The 24,028-nt window shown below is 45.5% G+C and overlaps 1 protein-coding gene and 2 long non-coding RNA genes across 12 annotated transcripts in view; 1 reads left to right on the plus strand and 2 right to left on the minus strand.

Moving 5' to 3' along the window:
- The window catches only part of LIMS1 (LIM zinc finger domain containing 1), a 66,712-nt gene that overhangs the window by 25,198 nt on the left and 17,486 nt on the right, over positions 1–24,028 (plus strand). For 2 of the 10 annotated variants that reach the window (XM_080573538.1, XM_080573545.1), the window contains exon 1: positions 21,570–21,846. The exons of 5 other annotated variants lie outside the window; for them this stretch is intronic. In XM_080573538.1, coding sequence (XP_080429664.1) covers positions 21,665–21,846 — 182 coding nt within the window. In that variant the 5' untranslated portion in view covers positions 21,570–21,664. Of the gene's footprint in view, positions 1–1,523; positions 1,548–9,047; positions 9,311–21,569; positions 21,847–24,028 lie in introns of those variants that run through there. 3 more of the 10 variants (XM_080573540.1, XM_080573539.1, XM_080573537.1) reach the window with 3 other exon arrangements.
- Positions 5,347–8,509, minus strand: LOC308185484. Its single transcript, XR_013943404.1, has 2 exons — positions 8,409–8,509; positions 5,347–6,523 (listed from the first exon to the last, which is right to left on the minus strand). It is a non-coding gene; the product is annotated as an uncharacterized lncRNA (long non-coding RNA).
- On the minus strand, positions 9,317–24,027 carry LOC308185479. Its single transcript, XR_013943403.1, has 3 exons — positions 21,866–24,027; positions 21,226–21,749; positions 9,317–18,963 (listed from the first exon to the last, which is right to left on the minus strand). It is a non-coding gene; the product is annotated as an uncharacterized lncRNA (long non-coding RNA).

The following is a 24,028-nucleotide window of genomic DNA, read 5'->3' on the forward strand; positions in this document are numbered from 1 at the left end:
AAACTGTTTGACGTGCTGTGTCCAATCCACTGTTAAATGGAAGAAAGCTACCTTAAGCAAATTGCATAATATACGAAAACTGCATCTTCATAGTTTGTTCTCTGTAACCAGTAGCAGACACAAGTCACTTCATTAAGAGCACGCAGTGGAAAATGCTGCTCGGTAGATCTCTTCTTGCGTGTGTTGGAGCCGTACTGCTGTGTGAGTCAAGCTCGGGGGAAGTTCTGCCCAGATGCATGTCCTGCGTGTCCCCTGTGGAGGCTGTGGCCTCGTGAACCTTCCCCGTACGCAGTTTTTGCCATCTCGCTTCTCCAGCCCCATCACTGGCAGCTGCACTTGACAGAGCTCTGGTTGTACAGCAGGTGGCAGGGGAATGTTGTGTGTCTTGGGGGTACGGCTACTTTGACCTGTAAAAGATTGCCTGGGGTCTTTGAAGTGGTGTCAACAAGATTCAGATTGCTTTAGGAAAACTGAATTTGGGCCTGTGTCAGCACAACAGAGATGCAGCTCAGCTACTGTTCAGCCATGTAGGTTGATGACAGTAAGCTGCTCTAGGAGGCGGTGGTTGTTTTTCCATTCCCAGTTAGTCCTTGCCCAGTGCTGAGGCTGGCAGAGAAGGTGGTCTTCCAAGAGATGGAGAGTGAAGCTGTCTGCCTTCATCTCAGGAAAGAAGGTCAAAGGGTTTTCCCCATTTTGAAGCAGGTGGGAGAGTGGGGAGAGAAGGTCTCTCCTTCCCTTTGACATTGGTAGAGGTGTTTGTGGTGTAGGGTGCCTCTGTGCTGCTGTTCAGTGCTCACCTGTGACCTCAGGTGTTGCTCTTCCCAGCTGGGGACCTGTGGCTCTCTCATATTCCTTGAGATTTCTGGATTTTTGCACAGTGTTGTTGCCTGTTACTTTGCTTTTTGACTCCTGAGTGAGGAGACCCTTGAAGACAGCCATGCAGCAGACACGTGGGCCCCTTCTGAAACCCTGTGCTGGAATCAGCCACAGTTCGCCCTCTAAGCATGAGCTAATCAACCTGAGGACTGCTGTGGGAGCATAAAAAGCCACAAGTTAAGGTAAACCACAGAAGGGACGGAAGTTATCACATTCACGTTCAGTCCCTGGAGCGTCAGGAAACATATGAGAATACCTGAATGATCCCAAGAAGTGGATCTACAGCTGTTGGCTGTTCCCTCTCCAGGCTTTAGTACTTTTGTCATTTTAAAAATACAGGTGATAAAATTAAAGCTATACTTTTCTTTCAGGGAGATGATTTGCTTCCTTCTCTCTCCTTGGTTGTTTTCAGATGGACAATTTGCACGATGGATTTTGTGGAGCCTAAACTGTGAACTTTGATGTATTTGTTGTGCTCTTCGCTGCATCACATTTTTTTTACAGGGTGAAAGAAGGAAGTGGTTTGCTAAGTCACTTTTTTCTTTTTTTTTATCACAACTACCAGTAATAACCACAGGGAAAATGTGCAAACAGTGGGTATTCACTGTAAAGCTATATATGGGAAAGGCTGCTCATTGTGAACCTGCTGCCGGCGAGGATACACCCTGTTAGTAAGTGTCCACCTGTACGTACTTGGGTCTGTCTCTGCTTTTTGCTGGAATGCAAGCCATGCTGTTTTTAGAGCCAGAAGTTTGGCAGCACGTTATATGGTCTCTCAGTTGCTTGTGGGGAAATTCTGAGCAGGAGCTGTGTATGGGAACAGTGATAAATGAAATTAGGAAGAGGATAAGTAATAGTTTAGCTTGCTGGGTTGCCCTTCTACTAAAGCGAGCGGCACTGTAATAGAGGTTTGGCCAGAGTCCTTTGGCGTTCTTGAAATGTACGGAGGTGTCGTGGTGTCTCCGGTACACTTTTTGCTGTTGCTCATCTGGAAGGTTTTTAGGGAAACCGTTTTGTCCTCATGCAGGCTTGCAGAAAGAGGATTCAGGGTTCGTTTGTAGATGTACACCATCCCTAACCGTGCTGAGCAGTGGGGTACTCGGTAGTGCCGATCGGGATGGTGAAGAGGATGTGTTTTGGAAAGACCAGCACAGACTAGCTGAACCCAAAAGTGTAATTTCAGTGGAAAGAATGGATTTGTCCCACCTGGTACTGAAATTTTTCCCTCTGGTGCAATTTGAGGGAGTTCTTTATGTTCAAAAGTCAGTCACTTTGCCAGTGAAGCAAACCTCTGGTTTGGTGCTTTTTAGGTTTAAGACATTTGCTCTAATATAGAAGTCTTAAGGATGTTTTTCATGTGCTTTAAAATGTTTTGAAAAATCTGTATGAGGTTATATTTTTATTTTCTCTGCTGAATCTAAAAGTGCTTTTTGCAGTATTAAAGGGCAACTTATTCGTAATTTTCAGGATTAGTTAGTTTTGTTTCTTTCATGCTGTGAATTTATTTTTCTGTATGGAATTTTTTGCATGGATACAGATTACAAGTTTAATAACCTTGAAACCAAAATGTATATAGTTAAAAATTAAGATTTTAATGAGTGACTGAAAATTGCACCTTACCTATCTATGTCTCTTAAGTCTTTACATGCATTCAACTTTATTTTTCTAGACACGAGCTATGTTGTATGTTCCGCCTTAAAGAGTATATTTATTTTTATTTCTGAAATTATTGTACTATTTATCTCTGACCTTTTCAAGGTGACGTGGTTGGTTCATTAGTGCAGTAATAGTCTGTAAGGAACCTCTGCTTTCTGCCTTTCTTGGAAATGCCAGAGTAGAGGACTACTTCCTGGTATGCCTGATCTGCTGTGCTGCCTAGAGGGTTTCTCCGTGCTCCTTGCCTTGTTTTTTGGGAAATACGGTCTCTCTGTGAAATGGCCTTGTAATATGTTTACAAACATACCACAACGAATATCCTAGCTTCTTCTGAGCTGCTAAATCGACAAGCCGTGGTTTGTACAGCAGTACTGCGTAATTTCACCTTCTCATCCTTCTCCTGACCCCGGTTCCTCTCAGGAGCCCAGGGATGGATTGTCCTTTGAAAACCCCATTGCTCGCGGCCATGAAGAAGCTTCAGCTCTCTTTGTTGCTTTGGTGGTCATCATCTGGTTGTGCGCCGTGCGGTGGTAGTGGTGTCTTCAAGCATGTCCATGTTGTGGGGGCCACCAGGAGCTCGTCCGTCCTTCTCAAAGGGAGCATGCAATCTCCCGCCTTTGCCAGTTTCCTTTCATTTCAGTGTAAAAGTTATGAAATCTTGATGAGAACTTTGTCTTTCTCTGCTTTCAGTGCAGCATTAGTCATCTGAAAATTATTTGTTAGATGGAAATCAAAGGGGCGAGGAGAATTCATTATTGGGCACTCAAAAGAGGAAGCAGTTTTTAGGCAGCTGTCTTTTTGTTCACATTTATTTAACCTCAATTGGTGGTATTTTGGAGAAAAATTAAGAAATCCTAACTCTCCCATTCTTTCAGCGAAGGGGAAAAGTCAGCCTGGGGCCTGTTTTGAGATCTCCCCCTCACTGTCCCACAAAACCAGGTCTTGTTAGATGGAGCGGATCAACTGACCTTTCTGCAGCTCTCAAGGGGCTCGCTGGCTTTTGGGGCACAAAACCAGCCATCAGCAAAGTGCCGAAACACGGAGTGCTTCCTTCAGTTGCCACCCATTTTATGGTTCTACTTTTGTTGTCTTTTTTTTTGTTGTTGTTGAGGCTTTCTTGGCCTTTTGTAGTGTGTACCGGGGGAACCAGCTGGCTCCAGGGGCCTTAAACCCCATTTTCGGGGGTGTTTTATCTCATTACAATTCATGAGACATTCTGGATAGATCTACAGTAGTAGGGTGCTGGTGGAAGACAACTTGTTTAAAAATGCGACTTCTCAGGTTGTCCTCCTGAGAAGGTTTGAAAATCTCTTTTAGGAAGAGGCTTCTAATACTGAGACTGTAAAATGTTTCTGAAGGGAAGGTTCTCCTTCTAGAAATGCAGATTCGGAAGTGCTTGTGTGCCTTACCTGTGTTTTTCCACATATCCCAGGCTATTAAAATGTATTAAAATCCTGAATTTGCTGGCTTTGTTACCCTCACCTCCCTATCTTTTGGGGTTTTGTCTTTTTTTTAAGATGTTTATCCCATGGGGTTCAGGGTCCATGTGAGTATTTATATCCATCTGAACCCTTCAACCGCTTTCCGGTTTGTTTAACACACTTTTTTGAGAGGCTTATTTACAAACAGCAGGGAAGACTGATTCATGCTCTGTCACATGTTTTCCTTGCACTGTTACTCATGCATTGATCATCAACTGATTAACAGCATACATTTCTGGTTATAATACTAACCTGCATCTTCAGCTGCTGGTCTGTCATTCCCTTCTGGTCTCAACTTGGCCCCAGTGTGAATTACTAAAGTGAATTTGGGTTAATGAACAGATCCCTCTGGCTGGAGGGAGAAATGCTGGAACTGAGCAAGAAGGCAGCGTTTTCCCAGCAGAGGGAGTTATTGTTAAGCACATCCTCAAGCAGGTTTCCACTTGCTGGAGAAAAATAAGTGTTTTGCAGCTGAATGTTATGCATTCTTTGGGCAGAAGGTCAGGGGGTGGCAGAGCTCGGAGGAGGCAGCCGAAAGAACTTGATTCGCATCCAGATGGAGGAAAGGTTTTTCCCACGCTTGCCCTTACACCACGCTTGCACATCACCATGTAGTTTTTTATGTTACTCAGGCGTAGAAGAGGTTAAGGTAAACCAGCAGCTGTTGGCAAATCATGGCAGTAGCACTTGATCACTGGACATAAGTCCATAGCAGTGCTTTGCAGTGTATGTGGATAAAGCGCCTCAGCTCCTAGTGCCATCCACAGATTAAATATGCATGCTTTGGGATTGATTGATTGCTAAGTGGAGCAGGGCAGGAGACATCAAAACAGATGTGGGAGTCCTATTAGGCACAAGGAAGGAAACATGTAATTAGTTAATTATGTAGCTCCTTGAATCAACCATTTAGGCTCCTGTGAAGCTTTGAAATTTTCCTTTCAAGGTTCACGTGCATAGATCTGTGGCTTGATTTCTCTCTGCTCCTTTCCTTTTATCTTCATCTGCTCCAGCAGTGACCCAAGGCATTCTTTGTCACCTGAGGCTCACCACCCCGGTGTCATTCAGCACCTCACTTGCTGCTGGCACATCGCAAAATTTGCTGCCTCCTACAAACCTACCAGAAGAGTTGTCTCCATCTTCCTTCACTTGCTGCCGGGATGCTTCCCGCTGACCTGCAAAGCGGGGCCTGATGCTGGCTTTGCCACTGGCACCGTTCTCTCCATGGACAGCAAACCCTGAGCAGAGCCACCTCTTGTGTCTGTGGGAAGGCTTTCCAAGGAAAAGCATGGGAGGGAGAGTAGTTTTTAATATTTTTTTTTTTTTTAATTTTGGCTTTAAAGAGTGTTTTTCTTCCAGACCTAGTGAGAAATAGTTGAAAGCCAACACTCTGGACATGCTACTTTTGAGAGACTCACCTCAGTGATAAGCTGGGCCAGCAGTGGGGATGGAGAAATGATAAGAGGTGGAAAAACGTGCCCTTTCTCCTGTCCCCACTGCTGGCACCTTTTAACTGTGGGTGCTCTACAGGGATCTGTGTGCCCTTCTCCTGATGCTCTTTGGATTTATTTTTTTGACCTTTCGTGCTGCCTTGTAAACAGCTTTTTCTATCACTTCGAAAATCTTCAAACTAAATTTAATTGAAGTCGGGTCATCTGTTCAAAGTTAAAAAAAACCACAAGACTGTGCCACTGGAGCGGAAAAAAGAAGATCAATAACATTAATAAAGGCTTCTCTGTGTGGAATGAGAATGCTAAGACCTTGTCTTTCCTAATCTCTGTAGTTAACGTGTGTTCTCTGCAAATGAGAACTCACGAGGAAATGCACTGAATTAAAAGTACTTTTAAAAAAATTGTTATTATTCCTAAATCCACAACATGGGTTTTATCGTCATAGATTGTCCCTATGAACATAGTGAAAAGTGACGAGTCATAGCCTGTCTTAAATGATTTTTAACTTGCAGAATTCTGCTGAATACCCACAGTCCCCAAAGCAATAGCACTTGCTCGGAATTTTGAGCGATGTTTCAAAACACTTGCAAGCAAAAACACTTGCAAAACACTTTTCAGGCATGAGATATCAGTGAAATTCAGGCTTGACATATCAAGATAAATGCCTTGTAGGACTGAAGTGAAAACTCAAGTATGACCCTTGTAACACATAACAAAAAGTCATTCATAGCTTGGGATGGATGAAGGACTTGCGTATAGTTTCAGTTTAGGTTCTGTCTTTTGGTACTTAGACGCAGATGAATATCTTCCTCTAACAAAACGTTGACAGCATTGTGCTTATCAACCAGATTGCAGCAGCGACATAAGCAGAACTTTTTCTTTGGGGGAGGGAGGAAGGCCGGTTGCATGAGTGAAGAGGCATACACTCAGAAATGAAGGATGAATCTTCAAAGCGCAGAACATGAAAGGAGGCTGTGTGTTGCTGGTAACAAGAGGAGCTGTGGCAACTTGGCTGGTCCTCAAAAATTCTCCTGGAATGTGAAAGATCCAAGTAGCCCCATCCTATGCAGGAGGAATGTAAGAATGTAATCTCTTAAAACTGAATTATAAACAGGAGATAGAGGCTGGAAGGTAAGAGAAGGTTGGGGGAGCAGGAGGCACTCGCTTGGGAAATTCTTCCTGCAGAGCTAGCTCCATCTGAGTCGCTTTCGGGAAACCTTTCAGCAAGTTACTGGAGAAAAGTCATTTGCATTCTCCAGCACCTCTTTGACAACCACCCTTACAACGTGTATTTGATATTCAGAACTTAACAGTTGAGTAATTTAAGATCTGAAGCCTTGTCTCTCGTGAGAACTGGTGTGGGATCCCACGGGGCAGAAAAGGAGTTCTGCTTGGATTTCTTCCTGCAGACAGCTAGTAGCTTATCTTCAAGTCCTCCAAAAAGAAAGTATTTTCTAAAGCAGCTTAGACCCCTATCGAGGCTTGCTGAAGAAGCCAGTTAAAAATGTATGCTGTGGAGTTGCCTACCACATCTGTCTTAAAAAATAACCATCTTGTCCTCCTTTAGATTGAGTCAGATTTGATATCGGGCAGCTCTGTAACAAAACAATTCATTTTTGTTCTTGGACTTCTTGTATTCCTTTAATATATGTGCTCTCTCTGCTGGTATAGATTTTAAATTTTAATAATATCAGTTTGGTGCAAGTGAGGTTTCAAAGCAGATTTTGGTAAAAGCTGATGTCCTGTATGCTGTGCAGCCTCAGTGGCTGTCCACGCAGATAAACATGAATTTTAACGCTGCTTCACACTAATGCAACTTGCAGCAAAGCCAGGGAAGATTTTTTCTGTTAATTTTTGATGGACTCGTATCATGATTAATACCAAAGTACACTGAAGAAACTGCTACTGTAGTCAATAAAATGTTATGAAGAAATTTAGGTAATAGTTCGATTTTATTAGTTTATGAAGAGCTCTTCCATAGCAAAAACCTACTCTGTCTTCACTTTTTAGATTGTTATTATCTAAAACTGTTTGGACAAAGATCTATCTTTGCTACACTGGTATTTAAAACACAGTAAAAACTGTTGATAACGTGTAAATGTTGCTGTGCCACAGGCATCTGTCATCCGCCGTCCTGAACATCCGCCTGTAACAGCATTAACTTTTCACTGAGTCACTGGCTGACTGCAGGGAACTGTCATTTAATTATGTTTAAGCTCATCCTATTGTGCATTGAGAAGTAATTTTAAGTGCTTTGTTCGAAACTGGAATGCAGCGTGTTTAGGCAAATATTGTGACTGTTCCTTCTCATTTTCTGAGGACAAGAGTATGGATATATAGCTCTTGTTGACACTTCAATGTGTGCAGCCTTCTAACATCATATAAATCACTTGGGATCTCTCTAACTATCATCTCTTTGGCATGTTATATGATTCCAGAGTAATTTCTATTATTTTTCCATTGTGTGATGTTTTATATTATATTTTGATGACATTCCAGACTGGCATTGGAAATATTACATAAAATTCCTGGGCTGGCGTTCTGTCTGGTAATGTTGACAAAACTGGTAACAAGTGACATACTCATTAGTACACACTTTGCACTTCTCCGTTACATGAATTACAGTAATGCTTTCTTGTGTGTATTCCACTACAAAATAAGCACTTTAACAATAAACTATGAGATTCTCATCATATAGATCTTGTTTCCTGTCCTGGTCAAAACACTCATTGCAAATTGTTAGGTTTCTCTGCTTTTATTAAATGGGAGTTGATTTGATAAAACCCAACCCTTCTCCTCCCCCACACTCATCACAGAACTGAATACGGTGAATTCAGGGTTTATACGTGCCAAGAATAGTCAAAGAAGCTTCGAAATTTTTTTTTGAAACAGGAGTAAGGTTCTTTGAAACCTCCTTCCCAGTCAAATGAAGACTTTTATTACTAACCGAGATGAGGCACGCAGCTTGCAAATCTCTGCTAGTCACCTTCCTGTCTCACAGGAAACCTTCAACATTTTCATTCCTGCTTTGCAAGCGACACAGGACGCTCCATCACTGCAAAATGTGACAAATAGCTGTCGGTTACGTTCTGGTAGCTAGGAGTAGGGGAGAAAAACGAAAAAAAAGCTATTGTCTGACAAGCACAGTGTTGCTGTGTTTCCAAAAGAGTATTTTAGTGCTGATTTCTGAAGTTTCCTTGCCACACAGTTCTTGCTGGATTAATCTCCGTGCTGGAGTTTGCTGGCATGCTTGAGTAGCTCCGCACTTTTATAGGACTAATGAGTTCCTTTGTGTCGTAAATTACAGTGGGGAAGACTTTTTAGCTCATTACAGCCCGGTGGATTTTCTTTTTTGGCTAATTCCAGCTGGCTCTGGAAGGGCTGCGCCGTTCGCACGGAGCACACCGGAGTCGCTCCTGTCCGGGTCAGAGCAAAGCAAAGCCCCTTGGGGCGCTCGGTGAGCTTGTCACGGCCATCCCCGAGGTGTGATAAAGTGATCAAGGAAACGTGGTGCCCTGCAGGAGGGTGTGTACCTATGAGGAACAGGAAGCCGAGCGGCGGCTGCCTGCCTGCGGAGGTACACGGCTCCGGCGGGCGCAGGTGTGCAGGCGCCGAGCCTCTTCTCTCCGGGCATCTTGGCAGCGACATCTGGAAGGGGGGGAATCCAACCCGAAGCCAACCCCCCACCCTTACCGCCACCACCAAAAGGAAGAAAAAGCAACAAACCTCCAGGTAGAGGAATATGACGGCCTTGCAGCTGAAAGAGCTGTCACAGTCGGGTCTGTACAGGAGGAGACGGGATCGTCCGGATAGCGTGGGGCAGCCCGCCTGGCAGGAGGAGAAGCTGAGGTGAGTGCGGGCCCGTGGGCAGAGCCAGCTGGCGACGGCGTCGGAGCTTCCAGAGAGCAAAATGCCAGCGCTGCTCCGCACGTGTGCTGAGAAACAGCCCCGAAGCACTCGGGGAAAAGGCACAGGAGGGACAAGAGGGGACACGCAGGGTCCTGGTGGTGGTGTGCCTCCTCTCCGGGCACGGGGCGGGCAGCTGCGGGATGGCGTCGGCTGGCGGGAGGGAGCCAGAGGTTGTCACCTCACGGCCTGGCCCGCTGTGGTGTGAAGCCCATTTTGGCACCGTGCTGGGGAGAACAGAGGGGTTGGGCAGCTCCCCGGGGCTTGGGGAGGTCGGGGGCCTTGGTTGTGGAGGTGAAGAAGGCGGCCTGGGCCTGACCTCGGGGCAGGAAGGGCAACCGAAAATCGGAAAGCCGCTCGGTCGGTCGGTGGCTGGGCTTATCGCACGGTGCTACCCGCCTCGTGAGCCAGCGCGGGGAATTTTCACAAAGCCTGTGCTCGGAGCAGAAAGGGTGAGGGATTGTGTATAACGTGAGCAAGTGAAAACGTGAGGTTGATTTTCTTTTTAATTCCCCCCCCCCTGCAAAAGCTGTCTGCTACCACTTCAGGCTCCCCGGAAAAGGATTCTTGTGTAAATGCTAACAAAAGCATCGTCGGAGAGGAAGCACTTCCTATCCCCTAATGCCTTTTCTTTGGGTTTATTTATAGATTATTTTTCATTGTTGATACTCGTGCATCACATTGGAAGGGTTTGTAACTTATATGGGTTTTGGTACTGCACTCTCATTACCCCAATTAGCAGTTCCAGAAGGACAGGTAGTCAGATTTGGGGGATTTGCTAAGCACCTTCCTTAAAAATTATTGTGGCAAAATATATTGTGGTAGCCTATTGAGATTATTTGCCACAATATACCAGAAATACTGAGTCATTTCTAGAAATGTGGCGTCTTGTGGCTGTGATATGTGTGCTTGGCATCTATTTAGAATATTAATTCTGAATCAATTGCTTAGATGGACTTTCAGTAGCATTAATAGTGTCATGTTCATATGATTATAAACTGAAGAATACTCATATGTGCTAGAGAAAGATGCGCAGAGACTCTTGACTATTTGTGCTTAGTTTCCTTTATGCAAAACTAGCTGTGAGGAAGACTCTAGTTACGGAAGTGAAAGCTGCTTTTTAAAGCTTACATATGAAAATGAGCCCTGGTGTTTCTCTTGCCTACAGCCGCCTGCTGTGTGCATGGCCAAGGTGGGAATGGGGCCCTTTGTGGGCAGGGGGAGTTTGCCTTACACTGGCATAAATCTGGGTGTTTTGATCCCTTCCTGAGCTTCTTCCTGTTTAAGACAAATACGAGACAAGGATCAGTCTTACGAACTAAAATGCAAGCAGAGGAAATGCCAAATCGAGGCCCTTACAACCCAGCTCGGGTGCATGAGGTGCAGGAGGTGAGCAGAGCATGGCCGGAGGATGCTGCCAGCGCGGCGGCAGCCGGTGCCGCGGAGGACAGGGCTCCTCTGGTACTGCTGGCAGCTCAGCAGGTACGTGGTCAAACTGGACCTTGCTTCTTCCTAGCCCATTTTGTTATATTTCAGCCTGTGTTGCCAGGCAGCCTTGTTTTATGATTTCTGCTGCATTCTCCACGACAAAAGGATGAGGCATTGTAAATACAAAATAATGACGTAACAACAGGGCAAGGAGCAAACGGCGTGGAGAGGAAAAATCCTTTAATTTTCTAAAACTGGAAACATCTGGCTTTTTTCATGTGTGCCCCCCCACTCAGTGACACTTAGATGCCTGTCCTTAGCACATACTTTCGGGGTATCTAGAGTCCGCAAGAAAGACAAGAGGTTTCTTTCATGTCTGCTGAATACAGCTTGCCATCCTCCCTGGCTTTGCCTGCCCTCCTGTAGTTTCTCTCCCCAGCTCTTTGTTCTAGCTTCTTTTTTTTTACGTCCTGGAAGGTGCACCTGAATCCCAATGTGCTACGTAACATCAGCCCCCTGAGGAGCAGTTCACCCTAAGCTTCTTTCCCGGCTAAACTATCCTGTTTTTCTAATGTTGGGTCAGAATGTGCTTTAGTTGTGCTCATCTTCTTAGGGCATCCTCTGAGAATTTCTGTATTAAAAAAACAGTAGTTAAAATCACCGTCTGCTGAAGTCATACATGATGTCTGCTGGTTTTCTCTTTACAGCCTTTTACATCTCAGCCCAGTATGGGATTTCTCCCTCCTTCCCTTTCTGCCTTTTGTGTCGTCTTTGGTGTCTGTGTTTTGGGAGCTGGGTGCAGGTGAGCAGGAGCAGCGCCAAGGGACCCGGTGGGCGGCACTTCGCACCCCTTCGCTCTGGGTGCTGGGTGTCTCGGACAGCCTCTCCATGCTGCAAGTACAGTTGTAATTGCAGCTCTGGATCCTGCGCGGTATAAAACTAATGTCTTACGTTGACATAACTTCGTGATAGGTCGCGTGCTGTGGGATTCTGAGCTCCATAACAGGAAGCCAATCTTCTGCTTCTGCACCTGTGTCCATTCGTGTCGCTTCAGCCAAAGGTTTGACCCCCATCATTGTCTTTCAGGTCTGCTGCTCAGTTTATGATGAGTCAGTCTCTAAGCACGCTTCCCTCAGAGTTTTCCAGGAAGGACCATAGCAATACAGTTTGGCTCTTACCGTTAAGTTTCCTAGTTTGTCAGATTGCAGCTTAGAGTAAAAGCTGATAAACGCATTTTTTCACCTCACGGAGTCTCTCCAGCAGAGTCCTGCTTTAGCAAGTAGGTGCCGGATCATCTTGAGAGGAACTCATCTCACACAGCTCCGGCAACCTACAGGGCCTAATTCGCAAGCAGCAGAGCTTGCTTTAATGCACGGTTTTGCTCCTTCCCACCCAGTCACTGCCCCAGCTGCTTTGACGGCATGGTGACCCAGCAGCTGAGCTGTCCCACCAGCAGCGGTGAGGACACGAGGGGGCTGGGGAGCACCAGCACATCCGATTGAGGAAACTGAGGTCACCCACAGCCATAAATAGCAAGCCCCCGCACTCATCACCCCTGTTGTAGAAAGCTTGTATGGAGGAATTGCCCTCTGAGGGCATGTCCCCTCCTCCTGGCAGCTTTACTGACTTTATAGGGAGCTGGAGCCTGGCCGCCCCATGTCGAAGCTGGTCTGAGAGCTCACCCTTTCCTTGAACGTACAGAGTGCAAGAAAGTGCTTGGTTTACACCTCCACTAGGGCAGGGATCCTCTATTCCCTGCCTGGTGGAGGCTCAGCAGTGCCTGAACCGTGGCTGCCCAGGATGTTCCCTGGGCACATAGCTGGAAGCACACTGAGCACCATTACTGCCCTGCCTGGAGCACAGGTGGCCCTCATCGAACTGCATGCCAGCTGAGAAATCAGCTGCTTCATTATTGCTATTACTGTTATTATTATGTTTTCAGCACAGAGGGAAAGACTTGTTCTTTTCCAGCTATATTGATCTGGTGCAAACATCACTGATAAATCTTGTCTTGCGCTGTCTTTAGAAATGGTGTTTTGGAAAAAAACTAACTCTGTGCTGAGCTACTCTTCTTCACTTTTCTCAGTGAACAGGATGCAAAGGAAATTGTAAGCATACATTTATGATTAATCATTAGGAGTCACTTAGCAGTGGCAGCATGCTCGCTGATTTTGCACTTTCCCCTTCTCTTCTCATGCACTTTGTAAGAATTATGATAGTTCCTCTGAAAAATTGATAATATTGATTTCCAAGCTCAGTACAAGGCATTGGGAAAAGCAGGGGCAATTCTCTTTCTAATAACTACACTTAAAATGGATTTGATCAAAGTGTTGTCCATACCGCTCTTTTCAAGTTCATATACATTCAAATGCAATTGAAAATGTAAATGACTTTTGAAGAGATTGGTCTGTCTTACATTTATTTATTTTTTTAACCAAAAAGTAAACTCAGCATTTGCAACAAATGATCACGGGCAAGGTTCATGCGGTGGCTGTCCGTTACCCAGGCAGCTCACTGCTCCGTTCTCCTGTGCAGAAAACACCGCGGATGTTTTCTACGTTATCAGAAATCCTTTTGGCCCCTTTGGGCTCTGCTGCCGAAGCTGATGGGTACGTCTGCGTGGGTAGGTGCAGGCAGTCTCCTGCTGGGTCCATTCAGGCTCCCGCCTGCCTGCGCACACCGGCTCCGGGCTGGAAGGCATGTGGATGTGCCCCAAAATTTCAGGCACAAAGACTCCCTCGCAGATGAAACAGGAGACATAAGCACATTCCTACGGCCCACTGAGCCTTGGGGGGATAGGCTCTGCGCAGCAAAGCTCGTAGGTGAGTATAAGAAGAAATACATGAAAAAACAACAACAGAACAACGGCAGTGCGGTAGGGCTGAGCGCCTGCCTCGCCTTTTGAGGTGCTGCGTTCAGGAGCTGTGCAACGCCATGGGTCTCCTCCAGTTTCGGGAGCCAGGGACCCCACTGGGCTTTCGGACCCCTCATGGCACTGGGGAAGGCGGAAAGAAAAGCTCTGTAACTGGAAGCAACCTTAGAGTTGATTTCCACTGGCAGCATTTCCTAATAGCATCACAAACGATAACGTTTACTTAACCTCTTTCTGTAGGTAGATGTTCTGCTTCTTCGTGGTGCCAGTACCAGCAAGTCCAGCAGGAATTTTCAATATATTGGTTAAAAAAAAAAAAAAAGAAAGAAACCAATTTATTAAATCAGCAAGAGCTTGAAAATAAATGTTCAGCCACAAAAAAAAAAAAGTACAGTTCATCACTGTTGTGGTTAGAAACTCTGCTGGAATAGTAAAGAGTTGGGACCTCGAAATATTTATTTGAATCAGACGCTTCGTAACTCCCAATTAAAAAACACTTTGGCTCATCTGCTAGGTGCTCTAATTGAAGAGAGGATTTGTCCATGTAAATGTAGCATTCAGTTATTAACGTTATTAATTATAGTAACTTCCAGCCAGCAAAAATACGCTTCATGCTTATATTTTAATACTCCGATACTTAGAATTTGTGTTGCACCCTAGTTTGAGATATCCAAATGACTGGAGGCCTGGCTTTTCATTTGTGCTGTACTTTTCATTGCTTTAGGGGTTAAAATAGCTCACAATGAACACACCCTTTTTTTTTTTCTTGCCTTCTCGCTCACCCCTTGTCTTTGAGATTGCATAATAACTCCAGAGCAATTTGACTTGCTCGCTCTGACTATCGCCTCCCGTGACTCCAAATGACCGGAGGTAACTGCCTGCATGACGGAAAACCGAGCCATTACTGGTGTTCCTCTTACGCTTGCCTCATTGACATAATCTGTGATTTCAATGAATTGGTTAAGCTTCGATGATTACAGCAATTAGTATTTTTGTTGCTCTGGCAGCATTGGTTGGGTAAATAGAAGTTGTGGATTGATTTTTGCTTTTGATTTCACATGTTTTGATAACATCTTATCAAAGGTGTTCTTTACGGAAAACGTAATGCGATTGCTCGTTATTCCTTGTTCTAATTAAGTAAGCTCTCCTTTGAATGCAGTCTGTCATGCTGGACTGAATTTACGCATGGAAATATTTCTGCAGAGGAGAGAAAGCTAAATCCCATGTGAATGCCACCACTTGCTACAAATTGCCAACGTGCAGGCATCGGGGAGAACAAGTTTACAGGTTGCCCTCCCGTTTCTCTCTTCCTGTGGTCTCCCTGCTGCTCCACGAAATGCAACGCTAGCACGGTGACCTCCAGAGACCCGTGTGCCTGTTGCTCTCTGGGCACGGGAGCAGCTCCAGCTTGCCAAGCACGTTGCCTCTGACAGGGGCAGACAGAGCAGGCAGGCCTTTTAGAGGATTTTAGGTAGTTCTTGGTGGCATTCTGAAGTGATGGTTTCATATATAACGCCCCGTGTGCAGTGTTTTTGGATGGCACTGCTCAGGTGTGCCAGAAGATTGTAAGGCATCCTGGGATGCATCTTTATGTATCAACAGGATGAAGCTTCATGATTAATCTGAGTGGAGCTTTTTTCCGAACGAGAGGGACTTGTTTTATGACTTGCATGGCATTTCCCTGTAGCTTTTCTGCTTTTTCTGTCTGTTCTAACAGCCAGAATAGAGCTAGAAGAAAATTAAGTGAAAGCTATTAGCCATCAGCCTCATCAAAATAAAAAGTAGGTAACATATTGGCACAAAGCCAGTGATACCTGGCAGCATTTGTCAGCTGTGCCTTTTTACATAAAAGATCCAAAAGATTCAAGCCCTTCCAGCAGGGAATGAATGGATGAAGGTGAAAACGTTGTCTCTTCCAGCATGTTGAATCCATGCATGCCACGCTCTTCATAGCTCATAAAGTTCTCGATGCCAAGCTCAGTATACCTCTTGAACTCTGTTCCTATGCAGCTATTAGAAAAATGTTGCCCACTCAGAGTTATGACTCAAAACTGCCCTGGCTGGTCTAGTTCTTGTTCCGTATGGAAAGTTTGCATTGCAAGCTCTTTGTCTGGCTTGATATTTGGGTTTTCGTTACATTGTTTTGTACATTCCTCCTCGCTGATTTCAAAGACTGAAGCGTACACTGTATTTCCGATATATTTTAAAAGCTGTTCCTTACATATTTTCTTCTTTTCCCAAAGCGCATGCCAGCACTGCAGCCTTGGGATAGCTCCAAGAGCGACCAGGCTGTGGGTAGTGAATTTTGCCTGAAGTGTACAAGCAGTTGCTTACTTCTAAACTACATTCCTTTCTTTAGCTAATCCTCACATTATTCCCACACACTCAGTGTCATGTAACAACAGGAGGGAGGTTTGGCAGGGCTCGAGCCCGTCTGATCCAAAGCAGAAAGCTCTGCCTTCGCTCACCCTTCCCTTCACTTCCAAATAACCTGGGCGATCCCCAGCTCCGCTCCCTCAGATAGTCCCGGCAATATTCTGTTGCAAGTGTGAATTTTTCCATCTTTCCTCACAAGCTTGCTTGTGGCATCATATGCATGTGTTGGATTCATTCACTCCTGCTTTACTCACTTAGGATTGGACGGCTATTGGGGTGAAAACTGTTGGGGTGAAAACTTTAAAAGAAAAAAATAAAGCTTACCATAGCCTTTGGTATGAAAAATGCTTGCCAAGTAATGCTTTTCAGTAACTGGGACTGGAATTCTTTGTGCTTCCTTCCTTGAAATGGCTGCTACAAGACGAAGATCCTCCCTTTGTATTACCCAAAATTTTATGACCATAGTAATAGAGTCTAAAGGTGCTGTTATTCTGCATTAGCTTTATTTGTCAATATATGAGTCATGCTCGACTCTTAGGAGTGCAAATAACTTCTGGTTATTCTCTTTCAGCTGTTGAATATTAGTGCCGGTGTTTAATTTTTGCTGTAATAACTGCAGATGGCTCAGCTGCCTTCCCTTCTGCTGGTTTTAAAGCCAGGTGATGCTGCAATGAGCATGTGAAGAAAAAAAATGGGAAACCAAACCCCAGAATGACGCACAATTACGGTTTAATTTGTATATGAGAGAATTAAAAGAGCAGCAGCTGAAAAGATGTTTCCTTTACCACATGCTGCCTTCTACCCCAAACAAATTGTTTAATTCGGGCCATGAAAAATGTCATCACTGGAAGCCCGAGTCTAGAAAAACAAACTTAATGAAGGTGAAAAATGTCCAGAGAGGCTACGCTGCTGAAGGTGCAGGTTGGCAGCAGCATCGAAGAGGACTTGGGAGAGAAGGGAGGGTTGCCCCTCGGCAGCTTGGCTGAAGGTCACTCCTCGGCATGGTGTCTCCAGTGGAGACGCTGCTATAATAAGAGCGTTGTTCAGAGCCAGAAAGCCTGCTGTTGGCAGTTATCTCAGCCCTATAAGGAGCTTCGTGGACGTTCTGGACGTCTTTCCTGGTAGCCTGGGTGTTATGTTTAGTCAAGGTATTAATTATAGCTCCTGGGCGAACTGTTCAGGTCAGAGGGCTCGCCTTGTAAAAACATTGGTTCCAGCTAGGGGAGGCTGACACTTGCCTTTACGTTCAGGAAAGCATTTCTGGTGAATTACAGTGAGAGATGACATGAACTGAGTATTGGAGCTAGCAAACAGGTATTCTGGAGAGAAGTACGGCAGTACAGTGTTTTCCTAGGATTTCAAATGTCAGAAGATGCAAAAATCAACCTCATACATTTTTATGTGTTTGGGTTTTAAATTTGTTCCTTAAGCAATGAATGAGGAGCACACATACACTTAGTTGTAATTTGCTTGCAATTGCCTGGCCACAATCTATTCTCTTCTTCACTTGACTTTCCAGTGTTTGGATTCCCAAAGGTATAAATTTTATTCCTGCCCGAATGCTTTCAAGTTTTAGAACCGAATGAAATTGGTGTGGTGAAGTTCACTGTGCTATATCCAAACAGAAAGACGCCTTTGAGCTTCGTGGGCCTGATTTTGTCTTATTGTTCTCGAAAAGATTTTTTTTTCTAGAGGGAGTCTCTTTGAGACGTTGGATGTGCAGTCCCTAGCACTGAGTAGCTGACCTTTTTTATGGGTCTTAAATTAGGCACGGGGATAGAAATGATGTTATATGAAATGCATTAGTGTAATTACATCTTTAAAGGCTTTAAAATGGATTGAGTTGGAAGAGTTTGAATACAGTACATTTAGCATGGGGAAGTACACATACAGATAACCACACAGGGAGAGGTTTTTAAAGAATAACTGATAGGATGCCTTATCTCACGTAACGCAGGTATACTAGAGCACTGGCGAGCTTTTCCTGTGTGCCGCTGTGCCTTTCTGTTTTGATTTTCATGTCTGTGTAGGCTGCAAAAATAGTAGTGGGGGAGGAAGAGATGGCCATTTTAAAGAGGATCAAGTATCTGTACACACAAGAAGTCATCTCGTTTGACGCAAAACATGGCTTCATTTGGTAACGTTTGCAATTAGCAAAGAAAATACAATATATTTTTTTAATGTTGCATACAACAGAAAAGTCCTAGAGCTAACTATCACACTACCTTTCTGTGAATCCTGCTAGAGACAGATTTTTCACTGTGCTCCTCTGACCAGTGAAAACTGTTGTGTGGGAAGGTGCTGCGTACCTGTTTATTGCAGTCATATTCATTTCCTTATGAAGTGATGGAATGTGAACCTTCGCTGCTTGCAGAGACCAAAGCATTTTTTGGACATGTTTATACTAGAATACATTTATATTGAAGTATCTGAGACAGCCAGAGTTGTCTTTTTGTTTGCCCTGCTTAAACTCCCACCGCAGAAGCTTAATCATATTTCTTATGGCTAAAGGTTGAAACTTTTAGGAGCACTCGGAATTCACCTGGTTTTTATTGCAGTGGTTTCGAGATGGTTTTCCGTCCTTTTCAGCAGAATCAGGGTAGTGCTGAGCACACATGAAAATCCCACCTACAACGTACATCTTTATTACAGAAAAGATTTATATCTTCCTTCCAGTTGCCTTAAGAGACCAGTTTAACGCAGAAGGTATTTTATTGCTTAAGAGATGAGCGATCGCAGCAACCAGAACCCAAGAGTGTTTTCAATTTCAGTGAAAAAAAAGACACGAAAAACCAATTAGCACTTCAAAAGGTTGGTGCAGAAATCAGCACAAGGCGCCCCAGGTTCACGCCTATTTCGCAGCAGAGCTCCCGCTCTAGTTGTTCCGCGTTTTGCGTGCGAGGATCACTGCGTGCCATCCCTGTTAAATACAACGAACATGAAATCATCCCTACCTCTGTGGGAAGGGGAGGGCTGCACCGTGATTGTTCATGAATCCCCCGCACGTCCCGATGGGGTGCGTGGCCTCCGAAACCGGCGGTGATGCAGCAGGTTTGCACTGGGCGGGCAGCCTTATTTCGGGGGCGCGGGGGCAGGCTGCCAAGCGGCAGCTGCCTTTGCCAAGCACCTTGTTTGGAGCCGTGACCGCTCGGCTCATCTATTTGGGGAATGAAGCAAAGCGCTCGGCAGGGCTCGCCGGCCACCGAGCCGTCTCGGTAAGAGTCCCCGTGGGCTGCCACCGGGGTGGGCAGCCAGGCTGGAAGGCTCTCCAGAGAAAGCAGTTCAGTTTTTCCTGGAGGGAGACAGAAGGCAGCTTTCCCTCTGGGACAATAAAGCAGCGCGTTTGTTTTGCTGCTGTTTTTCATGACAGCAGCGGGACGCTTCCCCTCCTCTCCCTGCCGTTTCCTTTGTCACCTCCCCAGCAGTCACCTTTGGCTGCTGAGCAGATCCCCGTGTGCCAGGAGGAGCCGCTCTGTCGTCTTCCTTCCTGCCTACCTTTTCTCCCCTGCTGCACCCTGGGGAGACTTAAGATGTCCCAGTGAAAATACAAAGTGTTTTTAACAGCCTGGTTCAGATCTTGGCAGCAAGTCTCCAGCAAAACGACAAAAAGAAGAGAAAGATGGCCAGCTGCTGTGCATTTGTGGATTACCAGACCATCCCCGTAGAAGATGTGTTTTGTTTCAGTAGCAGGAAGGCCCTTTTTAAACTCCTGGCACGCTCCTTTCTTCCCTAATGGGAAACGAGTCGGGAATAACTCTGCTGGCAGCAGTGGCTAGAGGCCTGGAGAACAAGGCTGCTTCTGCTTACTGCATGTATGGAGTCGCCGTGCCTCACGGGGCTGCCCCTTGGAAAAAGCTAGGGCGGTGAAATCAGGCTTTTTGGATGGACATCTTATTGCTCCACCTGGAGCAGACAAAAACAGGGCTTGAGCTCCGGCCAAGCCCTGCAACTGGTGAGGGCGCAGCCTCCTCGGCCTGTTACAGCCCGTGTACAGCCCTGTACAAGACAGGCAACCAGACCCACAGGCAGGTAAATACGCTGGGCCACGCCGCCTCGGCCCCACCTGCCGCCATGTCCTGTGGCACGTGGGGGGCTACCAAGAGGAGTGAAAAGGAAGACACCTGACCAAACCCATTCCCAAAATCTGGCCTGCTTGCTTTTCAGCGGAAGAATTGTGGTGTTGTGTTGGCTAGGTGATGGGAAGACGGCGATGGGTGAGCCCTGAGGGGTCTCGGCCTTGTCCTCTGCTGGGTGCTTATCAGCCACCTCAGCCAGTGCTGAGAGGTGTGGTGCAATGTGGTCGTGACACAGACCCTCTGCGAGAGGCTCGAGGATGATTTTTATTTAGATGCTGAAGGCATATGAACAAGCAGTAGCCTTGACTGGGATTTCTGTCATGTCCTTTGTCATCTATTTCTCATTTCTCTGCGTGTTCCCTCTGGTCTTCTTCCTGCCCTCCTCCGCTTTCTCTGCTCCCTCTCAGACCGGCAAATTCCTTGGCTGCCAAGACTCTGTGTGTCACCAGCACAAAGTGCTTGTGGCTTTGCTGTCTAACCGATTGCTAACGGGGTTGAGTCAGTTCCACGCTAGAGGTAGTTACCCAGGACCGCTTTCCAAAACCCCTTTTCATTTTGGCTTGGCGTTACACGTTCCTGGAAGCTGCCTGCCCCAAGCATTGCGGGAGTGCAGGCCCGTGGCTGCCAGTGCCTCCCCTAGTAAGCAGCACAACATAGGTTTCTGAAGAGAGTGCAACCATAAAATGATTGCCACATTGGTAGGGCATTCTGTGGTTAAGGAATGATGAATTTTTATGATTCCTTCTTTTTTTCCCAGTCTTGCTCTCTCCGTTCCCTAATGTCCACTATAAATTACTTTCGGTGTTCAACTCTATGGAGCGTTCTTGCATTGGGTAATTGCTCTAAACCCAGCACCGACAACCAAGCTCCATTTTAACTCCTTCATCAGTTGCCCATTATAATACCCTTGGCAGTTCAGCTAATGGCCTGCGAGGCAAAACAGAAAACAAACTGTCCCCCTGTATCTATGCCTTCGCTGAAGTGCTGACAAGAAGGAAGATGCCTAGAGATATATTCAGCACATACGACTTAGAAGATGGAAGTGGAGCATTAAAGGCCATTTTTACAGTGTAATTACTATGCCGTGGTATTAAAACAATATTTACCTAATGACAGCAGTCTCCTCCTTGTGCTTTACCTTGCTGTTTTGCCCATGATAAAGTGTTGTTGGAATCCACCCCTCAGCAGACAGGAGCTGCGGACACGTTTGCCGGGGAACATGTTCGCTCACATAGGTTGCTCGTAAAACAGCTCTCCCGGGCCCGAAAAGATTTCTTCTGTCATCAGCCGGCAGCGAAGCCCCTTTCCAGCATCTGGGCTGCATGACAGCCTGGCGCTGGAATGTGCTCCTCCGCAGCCCAGCTTTTAACTTGAAGCTCTGGCAGGGCGCTGGGTAGGTCTGGCTCCGTGACACGGAGCTGTGAAAGTCAATCGCTTCGTTTGGGAACAAGGGGAAGCCCAGCATATTCTTTAGCCGCCTTTGCCTCCAGCTCCTTTGCAGTCTAAGCACAGAATATACACGCCCGTGAAAGCAATTAGAGAGATATGGACTTCCAGCGCAGAGCTCACCCCTACGCGATCCCGGAGGACGAAGAGATCGCCCACGAGGTCGCTCGCGATGGCCACAACTCTGCGGGAAACGAAGGCGAGAAACCAGTGTCAAAACTGCAGCGTAGGCACAGTGACATAAAACTCTACAAAGAGTTTTGTGACTTTTATGCAAGATTGTAAGTTGGCTCTGTTCACCTTTGGGGCGTGACCGCGGTGATGCCGTTGGCATACGGTACCCAGGGCTTTTACCGTCTGAGCTCTGGGCAGGCTGCGGGAGCTGTTCTCTAACGCAGCCTCTGCCGCTGCTCTGTGCTTGATACGGTGCCAGTTGTAATCATCGGCGAAAATTTGAGCTGTTGCTGTGAACTTAATCTGTAATTGCGTCAGAAATTTTTATCAGCAGTTGAAACTGGGTTGGCGTTTGCCAAGTAGTCTCAGATTTTAGGCTGTTGCTTACTTGGGGCAAGCGTATAGACCATTTCACTAACGCAGAACTGTTGCGTGCATCGCTGTTTTCACACAACATGTGTTTCAAATCAAAGTATACAAGTGCTTTTGCATATCGAGGAGGAAAACTTTATGCTTTCATTAGCTTTCAGAGTTTGTTTCATGTTTTTGCTTGCATTTTGTCTCTGACAGCACTTAACATCAAGTACCTTCACAGCATAACGTCCTTAGTACTCAAACTGTTGAGGTGATGACGAAGGATCACAGTTTTTATTATGATTACCGCTCATTTAAATTAATAAAGAGGATGGCTTAAGTGACTTTCTTCCCCCCCCCATCTTAGTGTGGCTAACTTTATACTTAACCACATTTTGTAGTATAATCACTGCACTTTTTCAGTGTGCTTGTCTCTTGCATATGAAATAGACCATTCCCCCGTCTGACCTCCTCTGTGAAATCTGCCCAGTCATTGTTTCACTGTGAGGACAGCGAATATTTTGATAGCAGTCACTGTTGTCCTCTTCTGCAGAGAGCTCCAGAGAGAGAGGAAAAAAAACCAGCTAATAATAACTGGTCAGATGTGACCTTGTGTAGGGTTCTTCCGTGGCACAGCGTAAGAAATAGATAAAGCACATTCCTTTTTGAACCGTGTGATAAATGTAAGCGGTGCTGTGCAAGGAAAGGGTTTGATTCTTGTTGAACCTGGTGGGAGCCAAGAGGTGTTAACCCCTCGAGCGGAAAAGCTTGGCATCTTGCACAGGACCGAGTGCTCCGTGCTTACAGATGCAGCAGATTTCTTTTCTGTATCAAAACGTGTGCCTGTGTGCACGTACATGTAAAATAACGTCTTAATAAGCTTCCACGTAGATGTTAGGGTCAGTCTTTTCGTCAGCTGTGTTACGATTGTGTGAAACTAAACCACTGCCCTGTATTTGTTCTCTGCTACCAGATGATATCGGGGCAGAGAGGTGATCCTGAAAGGCATAGTTCTGGGAGTCCAGGCATAAGTAAGAAAATACTTGCAAAGGAAAAATTGAATGAGCCTTTTTCTGGTACTAGAGTCTTATTAACTGTACCGCAGTTGTCCTGGCTGTTGCAGATGTGGACACAATCCCAGTGAAGCTGCTAATTCCTCTGCTATGTTGCAGCTAGCACACTGTCATTTTATGGTCTTTGAGAAGCAGCCAGGGTTGCTATTTGAGTATTTTTCCCCTGGTGTTGACCTATGCCTGAGTCACGGTGGAGCATCCCAGCACTGTGGCCAGAGCAGTTCCACCTTGTCCCTTGTCCATGGCCTGATGCTGGGCTGTTGTGAGCTGCTCTAACCCAGACGAGCCATAACAAACCAACCCAAAATCCCTTGACTACAAACTAAATTTCTAAAACAACTTCAAGCAATGTAAAGATGATGTAAGGAAAGACTGCCTACTCTAGTTTTCAGTAATCTGCCAGACTAAACACATTATAATCTTCCATATTTCTTGCTTAGAGCTTTTGAATCAGTGTTGTTTTATGTATTTTAGAACTATGAATTATTTTAGAGTTGTCGTATTTTCCGATGTGATGCCAGTCTTCAATTGTTGTTAACATTTGCCCGTGCTGTCTGTTATTCTGATGTATTTTACCGTTTTTACAATACTTCTTTGAATTACCTGCCTTTTCATATCATAAAAAGACGGTAAATGTATCTGTGACACTGCATCTATTTGTTTTTTTTTTAATTAATTGTTATTAGAGTATGTTGTAGGGTTTTTGTTTCTAAAGAGTTTAGGGACAGGGGGAAATGGCAGTTTTACTGCTAAAGGAACACCACAAGACATTAAGTCCATGGAAAATCTTACTCTGAGTCACAGTCAGTGGCGTTACCTTTTGGGGCTAATTTTCTTTCTGTTTCCTCTGTGTTTTTTTTAT

This window comes from Anser brachyrhynchus (assembly GCF_964034855.1).
Source record: "Anser brachyrhynchus genome assembly, chromosome: 1".
Taxonomy (NCBI): Eukaryota; Metazoa; Chordata; class Aves; order Anseriformes; family Anatidae; genus Anser; species Anser brachyrhynchus.